At 41.9% G+C, this 21911-nt stretch overlaps 3 protein-coding genes across 6 annotated transcripts; 2 read left to right on the top strand and 1 right to left on the bottom strand.

Moving 5' to 3' along the window:
* Positions 1-391: 391 nt before the first annotated feature.
* ppp1r32 (protein phosphatase 1, regulatory subunit 32) lies at positions 392-4844 on the top strand. The gene is made up of 12 exons (XM_027027260.2): positions 392-422; positions 667-782; positions 1132-1249; positions 1359-1503; positions 1765-1828; positions 1975-2075; positions 2194-2244; positions 2418-2441; positions 3409-3526; positions 4093-4207; positions 4602-4703; positions 4810-4844. Exons 2-12 carry the CDS (start codon positions 704-706, stop codon positions 4829-4831), a joined length of 939 nt encoding a protein of 312 aa, XP_026883061.2. The 5' UTR covers positions 392-422; positions 667-703; the 3' UTR covers positions 4832-4844.
* On the bottom strand, positions 3932-10054 carry LOC113588190 (leucine-rich repeat-containing protein 10B). Its single transcript, XM_027027272.2, has 2 exons — positions 8063-10054; positions 3932-4247 (listed from the first exon to the last, which is right to left on the bottom strand). Exon 1 carries the CDS (start codon positions 9212-9214, stop codon positions 8180-8182), a length of 1035 nt encoding a protein of 344 aa, XP_026883073.2. The 5' UTR covers positions 9215-10054; the 3' UTR covers positions 3932-4247; positions 8063-8179.
* On the top strand, positions 9938-20769 carry LOC113588192. Of its 4 annotated transcripts, XM_035521780.1 has the most exons (5): positions 9938-10025; positions 12357-12456; positions 12664-12714; positions 16914-16995; positions 18517-19845. In XM_035521780.1, exon 5 carries the CDS (start codon positions 18878-18880, stop codon positions 19784-19786), a length of 909 nt encoding a protein of 302 aa, XP_035377673.1. In that variant the 5' UTR covers positions 9938-10025; positions 12357-12456; positions 12664-12714; positions 16914-16995; positions 18517-18877; the 3' UTR covers positions 19787-19845. The 4 variants fall into 4 exon arrangements, 2 of the variants coding, with proteins under 2 accessions (XP_035377673.1, XP_035377675.1); XR_004775544.1 differs by lacking the exons at positions 16914-16995; positions 18517-19845 and adding an exon at positions 20461-20769; XM_035521782.1 differs by lacking the exon at positions 12357-12456 and having other exon boundaries at positions 9958-10025.
* Positions 20770-21911: the final 1142 nt, after the last annotated feature.

Consider the following 21911-nt stretch of genomic DNA (forward strand, 5'->3'; position numbering starts at 1 on the left):
TCGTGGTAAAAACCGATATAAACTATACTTTCGAATTTACTTTAGCAAGGCGAACCAGTTGACAAACTGGTGAGAAACTAACAGTAGACATATGACGTCACGTTAAAATATCAGAAAAATATCAGAAAAAGCGGAGCATTAATAATGCTATAGCCCATTTTTGTTCAAATAAATATATATTTAGCGTAAAAACAGAAAGTGACACTTAGGCCACAACTGAATAAAAGACCCCACTCTCCCCCAAATAAGACGAATGCGTCAAAAGTGGGGTCTTCTTCTCCTCGTTATGGTATCCGACATTCATGTGTGCCTGTCACATAAACCCATTTGACCTTGTGACAGCGCTCCCAATGATCACCTTGGTAACAATGTTTTGTGACCGTCGCGAAGGCAGCCCTCACAATAACCAATAAGTTGTACAGGTAAGTCGTTTGGCCAGAATACATGTAACGACCTTACTTCTTCACACATTCAGTAAGACATTGAAATACAGCACAATCATAACTTAAATCTAATTATTTTGATATTCATTACGATTAGAATTAAAACCATGTTTCAAGAATTTTAGTTTGTCCGGCACTTGCTATAATGACTCATTAAGATTTTGTTTTACCAGCTACGAAAGCTGTGTTTAGAATTACTCTGGGCACACATGCCATATTACAGTGAGTTATTGAGCGACTGCACTGTGTGCCGAGGAAAGATGTTGCGTGTCGTGGGAAGACCAGACGGACGACAGACACCCCTCAGTCTGTACTGCACCTCAAACAGACAGGACTATGGTAAGGAGAGGTCTACACACTTGAAAGATTTAGTTCTCTAACTATGTTTTATTATTCAGGACAGATCTGTGAGAATAAACTGATGACATACATTCATGTGTGTGTGTGTGTGTGTGTGTGTGTGTGTGTGTGTGTGTGTGTGTGTGTGTGTGTGTGTGTATATATATATATATATATATATATATATATATATATATATATATATATATATATATATATATATATATATATATAAAACCAATATATATATTCTTTGGGATAAGACATGTCTGCAATTATATTAAATGATATAAATGACCTGCTAAAGAATTTTTATTTTTATTTTATTTATCCTTTCTCTTTCTGTAAGGTAGGGATGGCTTCATACCATGCTTAGGTCATCACTATGGAACAGGCTTCTCTGCCAATCTGAGACCTGCTGCCTACTATACACCCAGCCTTGATCAGCACGACAATCCCAAACTAGGGTCAGTGAGGACTGACATGTGTCCAATATCTTTGATCCCCGACTCTCTGTTTTCACAGTCATTCATATCTCATCTCTCATTTTCTCTCTCTCTCTCTCTCGCTCTGTAGTGTCTCACTGTTAGATAGTTTTCAGTCCCAGACTAAGCGTCATTACCCTCAGCTGGGTGTGCCCAGTGGGACTGAGCCTCTACCCAGTGGCAGATTGAAGAGCAGGGAGAGTGGCTACCTGCAGCTCCACACACAGCCCAGACCTGTGAGAACCATTTCTCTCTGATCTCCCACTGGAGCACCGTATTGTCATCTTTCTCTCTGTCTCAGTGACTCTCTCTCTCTCTCTCTCTCTCTCTCTCTCTCTCTCTCTCTCTCTCTCTCTCTCTCGCTCTCTCTCTCTCTCTCTCTCTCGCTCTCTCTCCTTTCTCCATTCTCTCATGCTTTCTAGTTTTTTCACTTTCTTTCTTTCACACTTTTCCTCCATGCCCACCTCTCTCCCTGACCCTCTTTCTTCCTTATTCAGAGAGCAGAGTTCCGCCAGACAGAATACAAAGGAAGTTATGTTCCTTACTGGCAGACAGACTCAGGTAACATTTACTTGAGCATTTACTTTTTATTACTTTACATGACAATAAAAAGACAAAGACACTGAATAGTGAGGAGTAGTCTACGCTGCTATTGTTTGCTTTAGTGCTGTCATATCGTATATTAAGTTTTTCTCCTTGTGCCATAGTTTGCCATAAACATCAGATCATTGGCACAAAACAGGAGAGTGGGTTTACTAAGGAAAGCAGTCTGAAGTACAACACATTACTACTGCACAATGTCCCCATGGTCTGTGTCAAAACAACAGAAATGTCTCACTGTTAAGTTACTTATGGATTTCAGTGAACTTTGTAGTTTTATTTTTCTTGTACTTTCTCATGTTATATCCTCTCTCTACTCTGGCCAGACACAGAGAAGTGTGACACAGATGGACTTCCTGCCTGCGGTGTTCCCTCAGGTGGCTCTCTTTCTTTGTGCTATGCTTCTCTCATATTCTGCATGACTACACATAAAATATGCAACTGTAGTTATTTCACAAGATACAGTTATTTCACAAGATACAGATGCCTTATTTGTGTGTATTTGTGTTTGTGTGTGTATATATATGTTGTTGTTTTTTGTGTGTTTCAGGGCAGTGAGATGTTACCCAAACTTGTCAATCAGACTGCATGAGAGACTGCCTTCAACAGAGATATGCTTCAGTTCCTGGATTGCCCTGTAAGATCAACACTTACCTGCATTTCTTTTCTCTCTCATCACTGATTCTCCTCCTCTCACTGATTATTTGCAAATGCAATTTATACATGCAAAGATTTTTGACAATACAATTGAACTAATTATAATTATAGAATAAGACTCAGCTGTTTCTAAGCACACTCTATTCAACAATCCGATGAAAATCTAAGTTTACACGCACACTACACGTAATCAGATCCAAAATTATCAGCATGGGTCGAGCACCAATTAGTGTACACATTACCATGACAACAAGCAGCATGTGAAACCAGTCAGTGAGATGAGCAGCAGTGTGTTACACAAGCCTACAGTTGGCAAACTCAGGAAAATGTACTTCACAGTCTACTTATTTAAAAAATGGGCAAGAGGTTGACATGTGCTACAGCATTCTGTGAAATATTTGAATTTTCTTTAATAGTTGTTCATTTGCTCATTTACTTGTCTGAGCAGTTTGCTATTGTGAACTTTACAGCCATCCATCTTGCTAATTATTGTTATACTCTTGGAGCAGGTTTGGAGCATAAACTCTCCTGTAGACCAGTTTCTGGCTCCCACTATGATGCTCTTTGTCAACTTTTGTTGTAACACAATTGCACGTGTACCCTCTTCGTTAAATCGGACAGAAATTATATTCTGAATGGCCTAAATCTGACAAATTATATTCTGAATGGCCTCAGTCGGAGTAGTATATTCCAACTGAGGAGTATACATGGACATATTCTATTCTGACTGAGCTATTAGTTGGATTATTAGTAGATTGTCAGCCCACATGTAAACGTAGCTAATTGTCCCCTCCCACTCACTTCCACCCCCCCCCCCAACCGCTAGGTTAAAAGGCTAGTAAGTGGATTAAGGTGCAGTTTAGCAGTGTGTTCTCTTTCCTCAGGCCTCCCAACTGGAACAAACTTCTGGCTGCAGGCGGAAGGACCTTTTCTCCGCTGGCATATCTGTTGGGCTGAAGGTGAAACAGTCTGTCTTGCTGCCCACTCCCTCTCCCTACCTGAGTTATTTTACACACTCACATTTGTGCTGTGCTTGGGCATCAGTAGTAAGGTTTGGTCTGGTCATCTCATTGCTAGGCTAGGAGCTAAATGTGATTTTAACTGAAAGTCTTCAGAAATTCTTACCACCATCTTAGGGTTGTCTAACAATGCTTTTAAGAAACTTAGCACCTACTGGGAATCCAGTCCACCCCAGTCAAGTTGTCAGCTGTTCAGAAACACATGCAAAATAGAATCCTTCTATCATCTAACACTGAATGTGTGTGTTTGCACAGCAGAGTAGTGTGAAGGAATCTATGCGGAGATAAGGTTCTGTAAAGCTTTATGCAGCAGTTGGTAGCCTTATCCGCAAAAGGCCGATTTGGCTTCAGGTTTATCGCGCTAACCTAGCTGGTGCTCACTTGATTCCCCTTGTTTAATCAGTCGGTCTCAATCTTCAAATAAGCAATTGTATGAGATGTGCTAATGCCCGGGTAGAAGGATACCCTGCAAGTCATACCTGCCCTTAGCCAGTAAGATCATCCAGCCCATCTTTACAAATGCACACCAGAGTGCATAGGGTAGGTGAGTGAGTTGTGCTGTCTTCCAGGAAGCCTCAGGGTTCGTCCTTAATGCCCCAACACTCAGGACACTGTCAGACACACCCTCTGATCCACTCCAATTCCTCTCACACTACCGGAGCAAGTGAGTCTGCATGTATGTGTATCAAGTCTGCATGTGTGCCCTATAGAAACACAGATTGTATAACATATGTTATCTTATATGCAGTACATTTACCTTATTATATTTTAAGGAATAATTATTTCAGACTGCTGTTATCTTTACACATACATATAAAAACATATAAAAGCATTTCATGCAATAGTTTTAAAGTTTCTTCTAGTTCATATCATAAATTTCAACCAGAAGCCAAGGATGGGTATTCAGTCATAGTGCTCTCATTCAAACACTACTCTGCCTGTCCATCACAGTTGATACCAGTATGACAATGGGTGTGATACCTTAAAATCTGGAATAGCTGTAACTGTACATAAGTAAACAGTTTAGAAAGAATATGTGCTGGATGATGTGTCAGCAGGTTCTGTGACACATCAGCATTCGAAGGACTTAAGCCAGGCTGGGAGAAGGGAGGGATTTACAGACACAGAGAAAGTGGATTCAGTGGCCGAGACACAGATAGGTACAGACAGACACCTGCACGTGCACCCATGTATGTTTAGCAATCGCATGCACAACTGCCATTCTTATACTTTCCTCTTTCTTTTTCTTCTGGCTTCACCTGACAGGTTTATTCTCTGTGGATATTAATCAAGATATTTTCAATAGATGTTAAATTACTAATTTAAGCATGACTTGTTCATATTTTTCCTGATCATCATGGTTAAATCATGTCAAGATGAACATTGTCACACTGAATAAGATTAATCTTTACAAATCTAGTCATTAGCAAAGCAAATCACACTGGCTCTAAAAGCTCTACTAAAACTCATTAAAACAGCACAGGGCATTTTGGAAGTGTGTGCTGATAGACATGCGGCTGAATACTGGGGGGATGAGAAGCATCGCTTAGTTAAACATGTCATACCCGTGAAGCTGGCAAATGGACCTGATCAGCTATGCATGGAGTGAGGCCTCAGACACACACACACACACACACACACACACACACACACACACACACACACACACTATTTGCCAGGCACAGAGAGTATAGTCACACATTCAGTCCAGCTGGCAACCATACTGGGCACATGTTTACACTCAGCTCAGGTGTGTGGGGGTGTGCATATGTGTGTGCAGTCTTGCAGAGTTGCCTACAGAGTTGTTTAATATGGCCAAAATATTCTTTTCAGAAAAAAGATCCTCAAAAAGACTTAAAACGTGTATTCTAAACTCATACATTCCACAACCACTAAGCAGTAGTATATAGTTACATATACTCACATTCCACGTTAAGCATTTATTTATTTGTTAGCATCTGTAGCCATTGGCAGGCATAATGCATCATTACTGGTCAGTTCTCTCCAGAGCATTGCTGCTGACTGGATACTTTTGGGTAGCAGACCACTCCAAATCTGTCAGCGACACTGACATGTATACAACCTCCAGTACAATTGCCGTACCCGATACACTCATACCAGCACAACACACACACCTGTACCACATCACTACCATGTCAGTGTCACTTCTGTATATTCAGTATATTCTGTATATCAGACTATCCAGTGATTGTTAAAAAAATGCAGATTAATTACAAATACAATACAAATACAAATTAAAGCATGATGGGAACTTTTCCACCTACTCTCCACTAACCAGGTTTTAAACTTCAGTTCTTGTTGATGTTCGTTAATCTAACCTCCTTTCTTTGTGGTCAAAGTTGTATATTAAATGGCTCCAATATGAAAATGTAAAACCCTCAGAGGTGTAGAATAGCTGCTTTGCTCATTCACTGCCTGGTACTGGAATGGTATGTGGCTGACCCAACAAGAATGAAAGTAGTATAAACTAGTGCTCTAAATGATTAAGCACAGAGGTGCAGTTTAACAGCACATATCTGGATTATTTCAGAGCCTGTAGCCACTCCAAACACTTCAAGCCAAAACAGTCCTGAGCAGCCAAAGGGCTTTACCAGGTTTGATCTCTAGCAAAAAAATAAATTAAAAAAAAAGAATAAAAGAGTCTGAAAATTTAGCATCTTTCATTTGGTGGTATATTACTGTTTTGAATGTTAGGCTTAAGGTAGTTGAGTTATAGTAGTAGTTGAATTATAATTAAATTAGGTGAACCACACTCTGAAAAACATGCACACATTAACAAACATTAATGATCATCCACATGGCCCATGTTGGTATTTGATATATTTGCAGAACTTTTGTAGAAGTGGCTTTGTGGTGCTGTTAACCTCTTAGCACTGTTGCCCAGCCAGATGCTTAGCACCTCCTCCACCCCTGCTCCTTCACCCCACAGGAGCTTCCAGAACATTCTAGGCTTACTAGCTTCTAACTAAAACTTAAAATCCTAAATCCTTACAAGCCATGTTATTCTCTTGGGAATTTAGAAGTTAAACTGAACTCTACAATTATGATGTGTATGGTATAAGTTCACACATAGTTTCTCACCATTTTGAATATGTTGATATTGGAAGTTTTTTAGTACAAAGTTGAATGATCTTTACACATCTCCATATGTGTTTGCTTGGCTCAGTTGTGGTTTTGTGGTAATACTGCACCATTCCGTCTGAAGCCTGCCAACAAAGGACGAAGGGCACAGTGATACTTTACTCCTTCCTACTGGAGTATGCCACATCTTTGGTTCATGATACCTCACAACACAGTAAAGGTGACGCACAAAGCCACCTAAATGTTTTAATAGATGTATTTCATGTTACTCTCTGGAGAGATCAAAATAGACAGAGAGAAAGAGAAGGCACTCCCTGTAACCCAGAAGAGCAAAAAACAGTGCCTGACAGTGCCTAAATTGAATTAGCAGTGCGTTGTCAAGTAACAAAACCTTACCCCTAATGACCTATTGGTTCATAGAAAATCTAAATGAGGAAAACCTGCCCTGCCTTCTGAATCACAATAGTAAACCGATTATTTTTGTAGAAAGATTTGAAAGATTGTGCCATAAGAAGTAACTGTTAGCCTGAGAGAGGGAGAGGGAGAGGGAGGCAGCATTTGTTTAGTACCTTTCTCATTTCACTACCACACCTCCACCAAGTTTTAAACAGAAGGGACAATGTGAATGAGAAGGGTGGGCCACAAAACCAGACAACTGGACAAAAAGTAAACAACAGAGCAGGAATAAGTGTGATTGGAATAGGAGGGAAATATGGTGAACACTGGAATGAAACGATGAATGTCAATAACCACCCCCACCCCACTCCCTGCTGTTTTAAATGCTCTGGCCTTTTAAGGGAAAGTCCCATTCTATTCTTGTTGCTCATAGCCTTTTCTGGTTTTTACACACAGTGCCTAAAGTAGCTTATAGATGAAGGATCGTTTACCTTGGTTAGTGTTAGTGAAGTGACTGTCACCAACCATTTGTGTCTGCCTGGCACAGCTGGAGTACAACGTAGATATTTTAGAACTCTGAGCAAATCTTATGAATGACTTAAAAAAAACTTAAACTCACTCATTATTTAATGAGAGAATATTTAGTTTCACCAGCACACATCACTGCAATCACAGTATCCAATTCCAGCTAGACCATGCACAGAGAATTACACTTCTGTGATCTACACATTTGCCTGCAACATGCACACGTGTGAATACACACACACAACTTCAAAAGTAAATGAGTCTTGGTGTGAACTGTAATGAAAAAAGCTGCAGTTTTCACCCATTAAAGCTGTGCAGATTTAAGTCTTCACAAATTTCCTAATAAAAATAAATTATGTGCTAAACCTATTGGTGAGAGACCTGCATCCCATTCATTATGCAATCACATTATTATGTAATCAAGTTCACAGCAACCTCTGTTACAGCAAACACATTCTGATAAATTCAGAAGGATCTTTTTTTAACTATACCTTACCCTTTGTTTTACCTTAACCTGCACCCTAAGCTTCAGTGGGAATAAAGGAACAGACCCAATCATCTTCCTTCTCCTTTTTCAGGCTCCGCCCCAGACACTACTAGTTCAACAGTTCTCTCATACTCTAACAGATGAGATAAGCTTTGTCTGTTCATTATCCATTTCATAACCCAGCTCCTCCTCTTTTCCCTGCAATCCCCTATTAATTGATGTGGCATTTGCTACCATACCACATTCCAGGCTTTTTTGATAAGCTATTTTAAGTCCCCTAAACACTTCTTTCCTGGCTGCTTTAGCTTCCTTTCTGGCAGTCTCCTCTGCTGCTTTTAGCTCTTCCTCTAACGCCTCCTTCTTCTTTAACCTGGCCTCCAGAAGTTCCACAGCACCTTCGCCGACCACCATCACTTCCTCTCCCACTGGTGGAGGTGCCTTCACCGGGTTGTGGTCATAAGAAAGGACATTCAGGGAGGACATGTGCACCAAGCTGGGGAAGTAGCTAATGTTGTTGCTGTCTAAATCCAGGACCTCCAACTCCATCTTCATCAGAACATTTGGGAACTCAGTTAAGCGGTTGCCGTACAGCCAGAGCCTCCTCAGTGACGCCATGCGGTTCAGGTCGGCCGGCAACCTGCGCAGGCGGTTTTCCCCCATCTGCAGTGAGCGCAGGAGGGGCAGCTGGAAGAGCTCTCTGGGAAAGAACTGGAAGTAGTTGGCATCCAACCAGAGGCTGCGAAGGTTCTTCAGGTTGCCGATTTCCTCTGGCAGGGTCATCAACCGGTTGTTGCTGAGGTACAGGTGGTGTAGGTTGACCAGCTGGCACACGGCCGGTGGGATGTCATCCATTTTGTTCATGCTGAGCGAGAGGGTGTTCAGGCCCTGCAGCTTCATGATGCCGTCAGGCAGCCACGTGAAGCGATTGTCACACAGATAGAGTTTCTCCAGGTGCACCAGGGACAGCACTTGCCTGGGGAGATATCGCATTTTGTAGTTACTCAGGTACAGCACTGTTTCTCCACTTGCAAGAAGGTCATCTACCCCCATTGGCAGCGGCACATTCCGAGGCTCCTCTTCTCGTTTTCGTACTTCAGTGATAGTGGGTTTCTTTTCCCCTCCTTCTGCCTCCGTCCCCTCTTGCTGATTATTGTTTGCCATGCCCACTTTCACCTATCACAGCACAGGTATGTGTATGTATGAATGTGTGATTTAGGTTAGGGTAAGTGTGCAAAGACACCTTTGCCTACTCTAAGTAAGCAGGTTTGCCCCAGCAGAGAGATGAGCAGTCGTTCACACTCAGGGTGTGCTTTTTGGGGCTACATCAGCTTAGTGCAATGTCCGATGTCTGCAAAGGCAGTCTCTCGTAAACATTCACGCAAAATAATGCCACTTCCGGTATTACTTAATATACAGAAGAACAGCGGTAGAACACACGCAAGTAATAGTAGTAGTAATTACGGTTATACTAACAATCGCGACAATAATAGTTGTAGTAAGAATAACAGGTACTGAAACCGTAAAGATTAATTCAGTAAGCGTAATTAAAGCCCTCAGTTATTCGGCAGCAATGCAGCAAGCGGCGATTGGACTCAGTTATCCAGATGCCTGTGTAGTTGTCAAAATTCGTTATAACATTCACCAGAGTAATCCTGCTCTGTAGACGAAGCGTTTGTGCATGATCTCAGCGCAAATGGTTTCTTCATTGTTTACATCAAAGCCACAAACATTCGGTTACTACTTGTATGATTTCCAGCGCCTCTGCTGACAAATTCTGGTCACAAACTTCCCACGTGCGCCTTAGAAAAGTGTCCCGGAAAACAGCACAAACTGCGGAAAGGACTGGTGTCGCTGCGCTCCTGTGCGCACGGCGGACTCAGACAGCCCCTCTTCCAGTTGGCCAGCCTGTGGAACTCGGCTACCACACAGCAACGTACCAGTGACCCTGCCAGCGGCAGTTTAACGGGCTGAGGTATGTCAACTCTCATGTAAGCGCTCCGATGACGCCCACAGTCGAGGGATGAAAAGTCAGTATTCGCGATCTTGCCCTTCTTTTTTGATGACGTCTGCTGTATAGTGTTTCTCTAGGGAGGAGTTTCAGGAAAATGTTGTGTAGAAATTTTACTAGGGAGATACGGTTGATTTACATGTTAGAGGGAGTTTGAGAAATGTTTGATTCGTTCACGTTCTTAAAAAATGTTACTTCCGTTACTAACAAGAAATCCCAGTTTATGGGGTGGAAGGAAGGGAGCACAATTCGAATGGGGAGACATGAATAATAATGAGACAGTTTTCTGGAGTTGGATATACATATATTCAAAGATTTTAGAGAGATTATGTTAAAACTTCAGTAAATTAGTTTTGTAACCGCAGTAATATCCCACTTTTTTTTTTTTTTTTTATTATGGATAGCACTGACTTTTCCCTCACTCCTAGACTAGCTTACCAATATTAAATAGCTGTTACGAGGCACAACTAGGATGAAAACATCCTAACGGTTACATTAACATTAACAAATACTTTTAGGCTTGTCTTATTAATACAGTTAATGGTGTAACTTTCGGCATATTTAAAGTAGTGCTACCTAGAGTCCTTATCGAGTATGTATAAGTGACAAAACATTTTCATAAATTATTGTCTCATTATAACCAGAAAAGTCCTCTTAGTTATCAATATAGTCTCAAAATAATGAAACATTCTTCTAATTATGACATGATAATGAAAAGCTTTAATTTGTCAAATTTATGGAGTTATGAAGGACTCTCCCAAAAATACCTTGAGAACTCTCCACTCTCCAAGAATTTGGTTATCATGCAGAAGTATTATAAGCATGTAGAACAAAAAGTGGGGTTTAAATTATTATTTTATACATAGCTAATGAGCATACAATAAGTCAGAATAATTGTTCCCAAGTGAATTTTCAGCTAACATCATCTTTGGAGGAAGAGAAAAATGAGCATGGCTGAAGTGGTTGACGTCCTTTAGAAAGAGCTGCAAAGGTCTGCCCAGGCACTGATTTAGCAGGATTTTGCAATATTTTACAAGTAGCCAATCCATTTGGAAAAACTGTAAAACTTTGGTACTTTCAGAATTAAAAATTCAAATGAACTCATTAAAACATTTATCTATATTAGGGCTATCCAACTCTCCTCCTGTGAATTTACCACCATGCCGAGGTTAATTTCATCAATAATATTCAGATGCTGGAAGTAATTAATTAACCAAATAAACCCAAGGCAGCTCCAGGCAAGCCTTGTTTAATGGACAGCAATGCACTTTTCAATCCTGATATCTTAAACGTTTGGAAATTTCTGAAGTCTCTTGTTTGTTTGTTTGTTTGTTGGTTACCACGCCTGCACACACCTGCGCCGGGTTAGTGTTTTGTCTGTGTATTTAAACCCATGTCAAAGTCTGCAGTTTGTCAGTCATTGTTTAAGTTCACATTGTTTATGGTGTTCATGTTAATCATAGTCGTATTCATGTTCACTGTTTGTGTGCATGCCATTGTTGTTATCGTTTTATGTTAATAAATGTATGTTCATGCCACGGGAGTCTGTGTGTCCTGCTCCTTGCCCTGTGGCACTCGGGCAGTATTACATATATATCTGTAATTGTTATAAGTTAAACTGCATGATTTTATTTAGTTACTCATTTCACTTCAGTGCATTGAGTTAATTAATTTAGTTCATTATTTCCTTTTGACCAAAACATCTTGAGCCTACAGTAAATAAATCTGTAGTTTCACATTGGTTTTAATGTTGATATTCTTATTAGTTTATATTTATTTTAACCTGGTTTTAACATATCCCCTATGGAGGCCATGAAGACCCATCATGTTGTAAATGCAGATTGCATGTTTAAGGATGGGTGTAAGGTGATCTCTCATCTTTTTGTGTGCTAGTACACTGGCTGCTTGTGACAGAGACAATCACTTTTGAAGGTTAAATGGGTGCTCTGGCTGGGCACTGGCCAGTGAGCTGGCTCTTTGGTGTGGTGGGCATATGTTTTATCACTTATTGGACATGGGTTTGAGACTCAGGTATAGTTGGTGCTTTCAGACTTCATTACACATGATGTCAGAAGTGGTATGGTAGCAAGGACATTAGGAGCATGCCCTAGGGTGATGAACCCACCCCTGTGGATGATATGATGGAGACAGTAACTTAGGAAGGTTAATGGATTCTCTGGCTCTTTGGTGTGGTGGTCAGGGCACATGTTTTCCACCTGTTGGATCTGGGATTGAGACCTATGTATGGTTGTTGCCTTCAGTCTTTGTTACACTGCTGAATTTGACCCTCTGCAGGCTCGAGGTGGTATTCTTAAGGAGACCTGTGAGCAGTGCATTACAGTTATCCAGATGTGAAGATACAAATACATCAAATAGTTTTTCACTGTCAGTTGCTGTGAGTATACTCCTGACATTGGTTGTGTTATGAAGATGAAAGAATGCTGTCTTGGAGATATTACTAACATGCCGTTTAAAGTCCAGGTCATAATCAAATGTAATACATATGTTTTTTTTATATAGTTTTAGGCCTTAACTGATAGGGACTCCATATAATTCACTGCATCAGTACAATCATGACCATTCATTTTTGTCATCATTGCAGGAAATTATGATCCACCCAAGACTTGATATCTTTTGGACAACTGAAAATCAGGTCAGTGGAAAGCTGGGGGTCAGTGTCTAGTAACATATACAATTGTGTGTCATCTGCATACTGGCCAGTATTATATGTATTGATGGCAAATGGAAGCATATAGAGATTAAAGAATGCTGGCACTAAAATTGAACCCTAGGGGACACCACAGGATAGTGGATGGCATTTAGAAGTACTTTCACCAAGTGTGACAAAGTACTCATAGTTGGTTAGATATGACTGAAACCAGTTCAATGCAATACAAATTAGGCCAGCTGAATCTCTCAGGTGGTTTAACTCTATCAAATACAACAATGAGATCAAAATAACTAATATAGACTAGTTACCAGCATCACAACTTAATCTAAGATCATTCAGAACTTTTCTGTGCTGTGGTAAATTTTAAAGCCAGACTGAAAGGTCACATTTAATTCATTACTATGTAAATATTCTTGAAGAGAGACAACCTTCTCAATAATCTTTCATAGAAATGGGATGTTAAGAGTATTGGTCTATTGAGGTTAGTGGGGTCTGATAACTGCTGTTTTTAGACTTTGCAGGTAAATTCCTTGTATAAGTGACAGATTTATAGTGTGCTGAAGGTGTGTATAATGAATTTTGGGGATATGGTGTCTAAAGGACAGTTAGTAGTATTTAATAATGAGTTCACTTTTGTAAGAGTTTTGGTGTCGATCTCTAAAAATTCACATAAGGTGCATTCTGGTGTGCAATGACCTAGAAAGTTAATGGGGGGCTTTTGACCTTGTATAATGCTATTCCTAATAGAAGAGATTTTACTATCAAAGAATTCAGCGAATTCATTACATTTGTCATTTGAAAGTTCTAATGAAGTGTGGGTAGAGTGGGTAACCAGCTTGACAATTGTAGTAAACAGAAATTTAGTATAATTTTGGTGGCTGTCAATTGGGCTAGCAAAGAAGACTGCCCTTGCATTTCTGGTCTGCGCATTGAGTTTGGTTTGGAGCGTTATAAAAATTTCTAGGTGGACAGTTACTCTAGTTTATCTCTAAAAACCCGTATCACACTAAGCAGATTATTGCTTCACGGCTAACTACTTTGTGTCTACTTACCTAACTAGTAATAGACTACATGCCTCTTTTAGGTTGGCCCAGTAAAAAACAGAAAAATATCCCTTAACCTCCTGAGATGTGGCAGATACAATGCCATATATTTCAGGTAGGCTGCTTAAGCAAAATGTTTACAATAAAAGCAAGAAATAATATTTTTATTCAACTAAAAATGTACCCTAGCATTCCAGGGATCAGCAAAATGGGCAACAAGAGCTATAATTAAAATGTTTAAAAAATAATAATTTTAAATGGAAAACATGAATTCTCTCTTCTTACTGTACCTAACACAGTTCATTTATATTCATTGTAGATATTAAAAGACATGCAGTACAGGTATTACTGCCACTACTGTGCATCTTTGGTGCATGGGTGCAGTAAACTTGAAGGGATGTAAATTTCTGACCTCAAAATAATTTTATCCTATTGCTATTCTTTAGGAAACTATTCAATGACCTTTTTTTTTTTTTTAAATGGCACAAAGAACAGAAGTGTTCAGATTAACATATACAAATATTGTGTACAAATAACACAATAACCTCAATAAATAATTTTCTTGTAATTCTTGATGTTTTATTTTTATTTTTTGTCTTTTTCCTTTTTCCTATTTTTTCATTTTTGATTGTTTTTCACTCATGTTACTCATGTTACAAACTAATGTTACTTGGGAGTGCTATATAAACCATATGCATTTTGTATTGTGTTACTGTTGCATAGGAACAAATTATTTGGCAAAAGGAATTGCCAATATTAAAACATATTTAACACTATGATTTTGGCTTTTTTTTCTTTATATTGTTTCAGTCGTGATGTTATTTGTGATAGCACATTCCCTCTCGAATTCTATTGCTTAATTAGCACAGCTGTGGTATACACATTATACAGCACAGCTGTGGCAAACACCTTGGTGTAAATGACAACTAGTATCTTTTTTTCACCCTGTAATGCAGCTGGCCCGAGTGCTGCAGGACGTGGGGCTGGACGCACAGACTTCCTCGTTAGTGTGAGACATTTGTTAACATAAAATGCATAATACTTAAACGGCACTCGACAGTGACTAATGTTAGTGTGTACTTCCTTACACATTTAAACATTAAATGAAGTACGCATTAACATTAATGGTGCTCACACACACAGAGACATTACTGGCTACAGGCTTTTTACACTAGCGACTCGCAAGACTTATGTAGGGACAATGACCAACAAAGGGAGCATACAAGGACAGGGGTTTAAATAGACACACTGAGACTTAACACCAAACCCTTTGTGGTTACAAAACAGATAAACACAGTACATATGTGGCTCCCCTACACGCAGCGGGCCGTACCACGTGACTTATGGGGGCGGAGCAGTCCATGACGCCACCCATCCATATTTTTCCCTTCATGTCACCTCTGGGGCTCAGTAAAGGCTCAGTAAAAAGTACTTTAGACTACACATTTAAATGGCTTACACTCTGCAAATTACATTCTTTAACTAGATTTGCATTTCCTGAAGGAAATATACAGTACTTGCAAAGATCTCAAAGTAGGTGATTGCTACACTGCTACTAGTAGTTGCTGTGGCATTCTAGGTGGTTGCTGTACTTTTGTTAAGCAGTTGCTAAGTGGTTTCCATGCTCTTGCAAGGTGGTTGCTATAGCATCCAAGATGGTTGTTATGTAGCTGCTGGGTGGTTGTCAAGTGGATGCTATGGTCTTGCTAAATGGTTGCTATGGCATTCTATGTGGCTGCTATGGTCTTGCTACATGGTTACTATAGTATCTCAGGTGGTTGCTATGTTCTTTGCTAGGTGGTTGTTAAGTGGCTGCTATGTTACCAATTGTTTGCTAACTGGTTGCTGTGGTATCCCATTTTGATACTAGGTTGGTGCTAAGTGGTTGCTATAGTGTTTCAGATGGTTGCTATAATCTTGCTAGGTGGTTGCTAATAATGTTTATAGTGAGTACTAAAGAGCAAGGAGTGAATGGAAAGAAGAGAGTGGGACAGAGTAGTTCCTTCATGTGTGCTGTGAGAGAGTGGCCTATTGTGATGTCGTCAAGCGGACGTTAAAATTAATCTGAAAATTCCATCAACACATTTCTTTGGGCAAATTTCAAACTTTATACTTAACTTTAAAAGGATAGATTTGAGTGCATGACGAGACAGGTAAGTAAATCAGCACAATTTTATGTCCTAACATAGTGCTCACCACACACCAAGTTGGCCCCCTGCACGATGTAAGAGAATTAATGGAAGTTGTATTTGTTTTGCAGAGTTTTGTGGTATATGTTTATCCTGTAACTTTGACAATCAAGAGCCTGTGGTGGTACAAAAGAAAATCTTTAAAACCATCGTGTGTGTGTGTGTGTGTGTGTGTGTGTGTGTGTGTGTGTGTGTGTGTGTGTGTGTGTGTGTGTGTCTGTGTGTGTGTGAGAGTGTGTGAATTAATGGGTTTGATGACCTTGAACATGGAACAGACATGTGCTCTGTTACATATCCTCCCCCTTCTGGAGACAGCAGATGCAGTCTAACAACATTAAACATTTTCTAGAAGCCTCCTTACCAAGTGGAGACTACTCTTCCTCCTATGGAATGCAAGCTAGAAAGTCAACCACCTAGTTCATGGACCCAGGATGGTAGCAAGCTGTAAACTTGAAAGACTGTATGGAAAGATACCACCATGTAATCCGAGTATTGGAGTCTCATCTTTCCCAACCAATGCAGTGCCCATTGATCTGTTTCCAACAAGAAGCGTTTCCAAGAGATAGTATCTCAGGGAATTCAGTGCCCATTTAATAGCTAGACACTCTTGTTCCACAGTTAAATAATGTGTCTCCCTGGGAATCATTTTGTGATTCAGTAAAGCGTCAGGCCTATGCTCCTCCTAAACCTCCTGCAGCAAAAACACGTCTAGGCCAAAACCTGAAGCATCTGTGTGCAGGATAATTGGCCACTTAACGTCTGGGCTTAACAGCACTGGGTCTCCACAGAGTACGCCCTTAACATATTGGAAGGCCTTGCACTGTCTAAGTCACCTCATTTGGTGCCGTTGATTTGATGAACTCTGTATGGACAGAGGCTCTAACAGAAAAGGTATATATAAAGTTATTCCACCAGCCTCGAAAACCACCAGATCTCAACTTTCTCTTAGATGTTGGCAGACTGAAACTGCAGATGGCCTTGACCTCCTTTAGCTTCGCGTGGATGACCCTGTTGTCGATGACAAATCCAAGGTAACTAACCTCTTTGTGACCGCACATTTCTTGGGATTTATAATCAATCCTCCATCCTTAATCCACCCCACGATCTCTCTCAGGTGATCTTCCAAGGTCTCACTAAAGATGACAATGTTGCATAATGCTGCATAAATGCCATTGACCCTGAACAACCTATCTATCAATCTTTGGAAAGTCGCTGGCCCCCCTGCAGGTCAAAAAGCCATAACCCAAATAGATACAGCCCATAGTAGGTCCTATATGCAGTGAATTCCTTTGCTCTTTGGCTCAGTAGCACTTGCTAATATCCCTTACACCAATCCAGGAGCAAGATGCACTTTGACTTCCTCAGCCGCTCCAGCAGCTCATGGTGTGTTGGGTGGAGGTCGAGCCTAGTAAGAGCATTAATGTGTCTGAAATCAATGTAATCTGATGGTCCCAACACTCTGGGCTACACCACTCACTTGTTGATGGCTCAGTTACACCCAGTGACAGCTGTAACGTTAGGAGGCTAAGCAGGATGCGGGGACAAGTTATGTTGAACAAAAACATACGCTTATTTAAACAGAGAACAGAGACTACATAGCAATTAAGCTAGCGTAACATCAAACACCGACAACAGACAGCAGAACCATAAGGTTTATATACACACGTAAATGAAAAACAATTACAAACAGCTGTGACACATGGGGGGCGTGGCCACACGGACGAACATACCCACACAAACACACATGGAGAGACACTTGGGAGGAGAGGCCATACCGTGACAGAGCCCCTCCTCAATGGTGCTACTCTTGGCGCTCCAGCCTATCAGGCTACAGCCCCAAATCCAATGCCAAATCACGACGTCGGAGGACCGAGCAACCTGACACAGGCCAGCGCAAGCAGGACAGAGAGGGGAAGGACAGGGCCATACTATGACAACAGCATAATGTTCAATTCCTGTTTCAAGGCAGTCAGCATTCATTCAGGGATGTGATAGCTCTTCTGATGTGCAGGAGCATCCCCTTTGAGACTGATGTCATGTTGGACAAGACTTGTATATCCAGACCTCTCCTGAAACAGAGTTGAATGAAGACGTCTCTTCAACTTCTGCTGAGCTGTTTCTAGGTCAGCATATCTTAACCGATAGTGCAAAACTCAAATTTGAGTTGTGGTAAGTTCTGAAAGGGTCACAAGCCCTAGTTGAAAATGTAAACATTTTAAAACTAGCCAGCTCCTGAGTGCTGATCCTTGATGAGATTTCACAACCTCAATCGTAACATTATCCTATTTAAGCTGTCACGGTACGGCCACTCCTAGCAAACATGTCCTCATGTGTGTGTGTTCGTCAGTATGCCCCCCCCCCCCAATGTTCCACACCTGCTCATTGTTGTTATATTAGTCTGCATGTATAAAAGTCTAGTGTCTATGTGTTAGTGTTGTCGGTATTTGGATATGATAGCCTGTGAGCTACATTAAATGTTACGTGTATAAATAAATGTTTGTTTCTGTTTAATGCGACTTGTCCCTGCATCCTATTTAGCCTCCACATTACAGAAACACTGACCACTGAAGGATGCCTGGAACGAAAGGGAAAAATGGACGGGGCAGAAGGGATGTAAATGCCCTCCCACAGCCTTCGCAGGGAAGCCCTCTATATTCCTGGGCACACTCCTGACTCCCACAACAGGGGAGAGTGCCACTGGGGGAGTTGGGGAGTGTGGTCCAGGGGCAGACTTGGTAGAGTCGTACGCACCCATGTTGGACTACTGGGACTGGTACATTGATGTCCAGTACTCGGAGTTGGACTCCGTAGGGTCCTACTACCCCGCAGAGTGACCTTCAGTTGTGCTGGCCTTACTCCAGACTTCCACAACAGGAGAGGAGGCCACTGGATGATTTTGAGGGAGCCCTGGGTATGGTCCGGGGTTGGACTCTGCGGAGTCCTACAAACCCCAGCTGGACAACGAGGATCGGCACTCAGAGATGGACTCCGCAGGCTGCTACAACCCCTACATGGACTACCATGAGGGTTACATGGACTTTGGAGACAGAAGGGAGTGCAGCGACACCAGTCTGTGGTTGGACTTGGAGTCCGACTGTGGAGGATCCTCCAATGGAGGTGGAGGAGGTCCTCTATGAGGACCCTCCCACTGACAGTGACGTTCAGTCTGCCATCTCCAAGAAGGACGAGCCGCCGCTACCTAAGATACTGCCCAAGGCCCTGCCCAGGAGGTATCGCTTGGGTGCCAGCAAGCCTTTCCATGTGGCACATCTAGAGGTGACCTTGTCCAAGGAGGAAACTCCCTTCACTAGGACACACAGCCCCAGAATTCATGTGCCTGTACCGAAGCCTCATAGAGGAAGGAAGGAGGCGACAACAGTGCCCACCCCAGACACGGGCAGAGTAGCTGGTGCACCTGCTGAAACAGGGAAGCGAAAGTTACCACCCCCCAAATCGGTGAGGGGCGATTCCCCACATGCGGGTAGGACTTCAGCCCAGCCAACGACTGGGGGACAGCCTGGGGCTCTTGCCGGCTTACTTGGGCTCCTTAATAATCCCTTGTGTAATTTTGTACCTGTCCCTGTCACCGTTTCTGTCCCCATCATGCTGTCTGTGCCAGTTGCTTTGTCCCCCTTGGTGTCTGTGCCTGTGCCTGTCAGTGTGTCCATCCCTTTGTCTGTCATTGTCCTGGTCCCTGTCTTCCCCTCATCTGTCTTGCTTGCGCTGGCCCGTGTCGGGTCGCTCGGTCCTCTTTCCTCGCCATTTGGTGTTGGTTTCGGGGCCTCCCAAACATCCCTCCTCCTGAACATCTTGTGTGCATGAGTGTTCGTCAGTGTGGCCACTCCCCCTGTGTTCCAAACCTGCTCCTCGTTGTTTCATTAGTCTGCATGTATAAAAGTCTAGCGTCTATGTGTTAGTGTTGTCGGTGTTTGGATATGATAGCCTGTGAGCTACATTGAATGTTACATGTATAAATAAACGTATTTGTTTCTGTTTAATGCGACTCGTCTCCACATCCTCCTTAGCCTTTACGTTACATGAACAGATATTGGATCTGCAGATGCAGAATGTCTGATCATTCAACCAATCAAATAAGCCTACTACACATGTTTAAATTAAAATGCACTGGCATGTCCAGTAAGATTTGTTTGATACACTTTGACTTATCATGAAAGCAATAAACCTTCAAAGCATTTAGAAAGAAAACCTACCAGCTACAAAGATGGAGAACAAAGATTTTAAATATTTTTAAAAGGTATTTTCACGTTTTGTTGTTAAGAGATGGGGGTAAGCATCATGCTGAGGTCTGCTGATGTCATCCCACGTTTACAAGCATAGAAGCAACTTGGTGTCATGGTTGGCTAGTCATCCAGCAGGAAGGACATGCCCACTCCTGCTCAGAATCACAGCACCTACTTGCCCCGCTCCCAATCACCTACCTATTAATTGTGTTCACCTGTTCCTTATTCTTTGTTCCCCACTATTTAAACCCACAGGTCCCGGGAAGATGGCACTGCACATTAGTTGACCACGGAACTGCGTTCTACTACAAAAGACACAGTGCTACTACTGTTGAGATATTACTGTTTCTTCTTTTTCGTTAGTTCTTTCCATTCCTCACTAGACATGGACAATAAAGAGCACTTACCTACAACCTAGCCTCTTGCTTTGTCTGTGCCACGTTGCCTGACTGGGCAAACCTGCTTACTGTCCAGATGGCGGCACTGGAACAGCAGAAGCAGGAGATTGGAGAAATTTGCTCTTTAGTGCAGAGTCAGGCAATGTGTAAGTCATCTTACCATGAGTCCTCAGAGTCCAGTGACCTCTCCGGCTGCTCCACCTGTCCCTGAAGGGATAAGGTGTTTGATTGCTACCCCAGAAGCTTATGGAGGAGACCTGGAAAGTTGCGAGGGGTTCATGGTGCAGTGTGTACCCCCTCTGCCGGATCACACCAAGGTGTCATTCGTGATCTCCAGACTCACCGGGAAAGCTCGTGCATGGGGAATCGCTCTAGTCGCCAATTCCTCCCCATTGATGAACAATTACCCCTGTTTCATCCATGAGCTGAAGGCCATATTCCATCATCCCCGTTAGGGGAGACTATGTTGGCAAGCCTTACTACGCTTCAGGCAGGGACCAAGGTATGCTGCGGAATACGCCATGGAGCAGCAGAATCACACTGGAACAAACCGGCTCTAGTGGATGTCTTCCTGCCGCCTCCTGCAGGAGTGAAATTGCTACCTCCATCAAGGGTCACTGCATCGGAAAGGAGCTCTATTGATGGGAAAGACTGAGGCTCCTGAGGAATCTATGCAACCGGGCGTGGCCGGGGTGCATCACAAACCAGAAGAGCAGAGGAAGCACGGTGATTTGGTTAGTTGCTTCCTGGTACTCTCGATGTGTAAACTATTGGTCAAGGTATCGCACAAGGGCTGTCTTTCTGCCACAGCACTTGTCCACTCAGGAGCAGCGGGGAACATGATGGACTTGCAAGAAAGCTGGGGATAAAGGAGATTGCCCTGCCCTCTCCTTTAAACGTGCAAGTGCTTGACGGAGAACTTTAGTCAACATTAGTTGACTACGCAGCTGCATTCGACTACGAAAGATGCAATGCTACTACTGTTGAGATATTTACTGTTTCTTCTTTTTCGTTAGTCCTTTCCGTTCCTGACTGGACATGGACAATAAAGAGCACTTACCTACAATCTCACCTCTCGCTTCCTTTGTGCCACCCATGTCACACTTGGCAACTTTTTTAGCAGAACATTTTAACAGTGACCTGTGGATTGCTTGTTTTTATCTGACATAAACATGTCATTACAAGTGAGGGGGCATAACTGATTTGAGCAAGCTAACAAAGTCAATGCCTTTAAAAAAAAAGTGAACTATGGACATGTTAGTTATGGAGATGTTAAAAACAGATAGGTCAGTGCTGAAAAGGATGATT

Source organism: Electrophorus electricus, chromosome 2 (assembly GCF_013358815.1).
Source record: "Electrophorus electricus isolate fEleEle1 chromosome 2, fEleEle1.pri, whole genome shotgun sequence".
NCBI classification, from domain to species: Eukaryota; Metazoa; Chordata; class Actinopteri; order Gymnotiformes; family Gymnotidae; genus Electrophorus; species Electrophorus electricus.